The following is a 3054-nucleotide window of genomic DNA, read 5'->3' as shown; positions in this document are numbered from 1 at the left end:
TCTATGCGTAATTTTCAATTACTAGAGTTGTTCAATAGTAACGCTGATATGAATTAACAAGTATTATTTTATCGATATATGTGTCTAAACACACATAAATTAGTACAAACACAAGAAAAAATTAAATATGTACAAAATTGAGCAAATATATCATTGGTACACTTCTTGTGAAAAAAGAAAAGATTCTCTTAATAAATTAATTAATTTAAGAGAAAAGGTATAAAGAGAGAGAGAAAAAATGATTAAGAGAGATACATCAAATCAAATTTAAATAATTAGTTTTTAACATTATATTAGAGTAGTAGATCCTAATTTTGATTTGTGGGTTCCCACTAAATTACTCACTCACCAGACCTTAGACCCTTCTGGTTGTTGTTCTCTAACAACTCCATATAAAAGTTAGTATTTTCGTTAAGACGAATGAGATTTGTTTATGGTGGTTAAACATTTTCGTACTTTGAAGGTTCGAGTGATACTAAAAGATAAGTGAATGAGATTTGTTTATGGTGGTTAAACATTTTCGTACTTTGAAGGTTCGAGTGATACTAAAAGATAAGTGAGAACATCATTGAGGATTTCACTTCTTCTCTTTTACCAAACTATGTAAGAACAAAAGAAAGAGAGTGAACTCACTATAGACAATGCAATTAAGCAAATTTGTATCAAGAATCATGATGGAGAGAAAAGAGATTACTCATCAAACTCTAAATGATTATAATAATATTGAAGGAAAGAGACAATCCAACCAACATACTATTACTAACCAAACCCAAAAAAAAGAAGAAAAAAAAACTAAAAATAGCTCAAAACAATAATCTTTTTCTTCTTTCCCCTCACTCACTTTCCTAAACCAAACCTCTTCAATTTTGTACAAAAATTTCTAAAATCAGTTCTTTTTTTTTCTTACTAGTACTAAAAATTGTTTGTTTTGTTTTTTTTCATTTGGAAACTCAAAGCACAACCCTTTGGTATTTGTTTCCAATGTTAGAATCATCAAAAAGAACACCACTACCCCTTTTCTTGTTTAGTCTTCCACAGTTGTTAAAAACATTAAAAATTGGATCTTGACATGGAATAACCACAGGGGGTGGTGGGATTTCATAGGTGTCCATTGGGGGTGGGGGGTGGCGCCATTGAGGTAAAGGACCAGCAAGAAGGAGTGTTTGTAAAAGTGGTCCTGCTTGCATAACAGCTTGTAAAAATTTTCCATTTTCAGGCAATGGTTTGTCTATAAGAATAGGCAAATCTTGTTGTTGTTGTTGATCTTTTTCTTGTGGGGATGAAACAATGCTTTCATCACAATCTGAAGATGAAAATGATCTGTTTAGTATTGGTTCATCTTCAATGCTTGAAACACCAGATAATGGACCTGTTTGTTGAAACACCAGATGATGTTGTTGTTGTTGCTGCTGTTGAAACATGAGTTTTTCCAAGATTAGTTTTTGGCATTTCTCTTGAGCTTCATTTTTCTCATTGATGGTTCTGTTTAACAAATCTTTAAGCTGGTTTATTTCATCTTCTCTGATTTTTAGCTCTTCTTGAGCTTTCAACCTTGTGTTCTCCAGCTCCATTGTTGTCAGCAACAGTGTCTGACTTAGCTCATCCATGCCCTGAAAAAAATTTCAAGAAAAACAAAACCCCATCAACATTTAGCTTACAAATTCCAAAAAAAGAGACCCCTTTTCAAGATTTTGAACTCAAATTCCAAGAAAAGAGAACAACTTTAAGATTTTACTCCCAAATGCAAGAAAAGAGAACCCCTTTCAAGATTTTGCAATCACATTTTAAGAAAACAAAACCCCATCAACACTTTGCTCCCAAATTCTAAGAAAAGAGACCCCTTCATAGATTTTGCTATAAAATTCCAAGAAAACAAAACCCCATCAACATTTTGCTCCCAAATGCAAGAAAAGAGAACCCTTTTACAAGATTATGCTATCAAATTTCAAGAAAACAGAACCCCATCAACATTTTGCTCCCAAAATGCAAGAAAAGAGAACCCTTTTCACATTTTTGCTCTAAAATTTCAAGAAAAGAAAAACCCCATCAAGATTTTGTTCTCAAAATTCCAAATGGCCATACATTACCCACAAAAACAAGATGATTGAAAATGCATAAAAATGTAGAGTAGTGAGAAACTATACTAACCTTGCCTTGACAGAAGTAAGTCCAATTAAGAAGAGTATTTCTTTGGTTATCCATAAACTAAAGTCTAGTAAATTTAGTTCTCTTAAATCTATGAAGAATTTTGGGGTTTTTTTTGTAAGAAATATTTTTATTTTATATAAAAAAAAAAAGAAAAAAAAAAGGGCAAAAGTGGTGTTAAGAGAGAAAGGAGAAAAGGAAAGTAGAATTGTTACTTTGTTAGATTGCTCTGATTTGCTCCCTTATAAGGACTACTTTTTGACACTGTGTTGCTCATTTTCTCACTTGGCACTATGTGGACATTTTTCTTTGTGTAATTAACAATAAAGGACAATAAGTTTTGGAACTTGACACTTTGGGTACAAAAAACCTCACAACCTACGATGACGATAACAACGATTATGTATTATTATTCAGTGTAATCACGTAAGTGAAGTTTAGAAAAAAAATAGAATATATAGTGTCTTTGTTGAATAAAGGTTCTTTCGGATAGATTTTCGATTAAAGAATGTATTACCAGAACCAGCTAAAAAGCTCATAAACTATTTCTACAAAATTTGACTTGGTTAAAGATGGTTTATGCACTTGTTAGAGCAACTTGCAAGTTGCAACCTTCTTTGCTTTTCCAAGTCTTTGTGAAAAATTGGTTCCTACTTCTATAACATTCTTTTCATGACAAAGGTTAAGGACAAGACATTTCTCTAATCTAAGATTAGGGGATGTTAAGCTTAGATATTGATTATGCAATTCGCTTCAATAAATATATATGATTATGTATAACAAGACTAGAATATGGTTCTTTTGAAAGATCTCTCATTTGTAGTTGATCGTGGTTCATTTGCAAGACCTTTCGACGTGATATGATTTTTTGATCTGGTGATCGAGGCATCTTAAAAATTGCTTGAGCGT

The 3054-nt window shown here is 31.9% G+C and overlaps 1 protein-coding gene across 1 annotated transcript; it reads right to left on the bottom strand.

Moving 5' to 3' along the window:
• Positions 1–690: 690 nt before the first annotated feature.
• Positions 691–2381, bottom strand: LOC101261779 (uncharacterized). Its single transcript, XM_004250932.5, has 2 exons — positions 2149–2381; positions 691–1610 (listed from the first exon to the last, which is right to left on the bottom strand). Exons 1-2 carry the CDS (start codon positions 2200–2202, stop codon positions 951–953), a joined length of 714 nt encoding a protein of 237 aa, XP_004250980.1. The 5' UTR covers positions 2203–2381; the 3' UTR covers positions 691–950.
• Between the last annotated feature and the right edge of the window lie 673 nt (positions 2382–3054).

Source organism: Solanum lycopersicum, chromosome 11 (genome assembly GCF_036512215.1).
Source record: "Solanum lycopersicum chromosome 11, SLM_r2.1".
Lineage (NCBI taxonomy): Eukaryota > Viridiplantae > Streptophyta > Magnoliopsida > Solanales > Solanaceae > Solanum > Solanum lycopersicum.
Note: the sequence above shows the minus strand (reverse complement) of the source record. Positions and strands in the feature narration are given on the sequence as shown.

Coding starts and splice junctions, on each gene's coding strand:
- LOC101261779 (XM_004250932.5), bottom strand. CDS start 2,202: ATGGATAACCAAAGAAATACTCTTCTTAATTGGACTTACTTCTGTCAA. Junction 1,611..2,148: donor CTTACTTCTGTCAAGGCAAG/GTTAGTATAGTT, acceptor AATTTTTTTCAG/GGCATGGATGAGCTAAGTCA.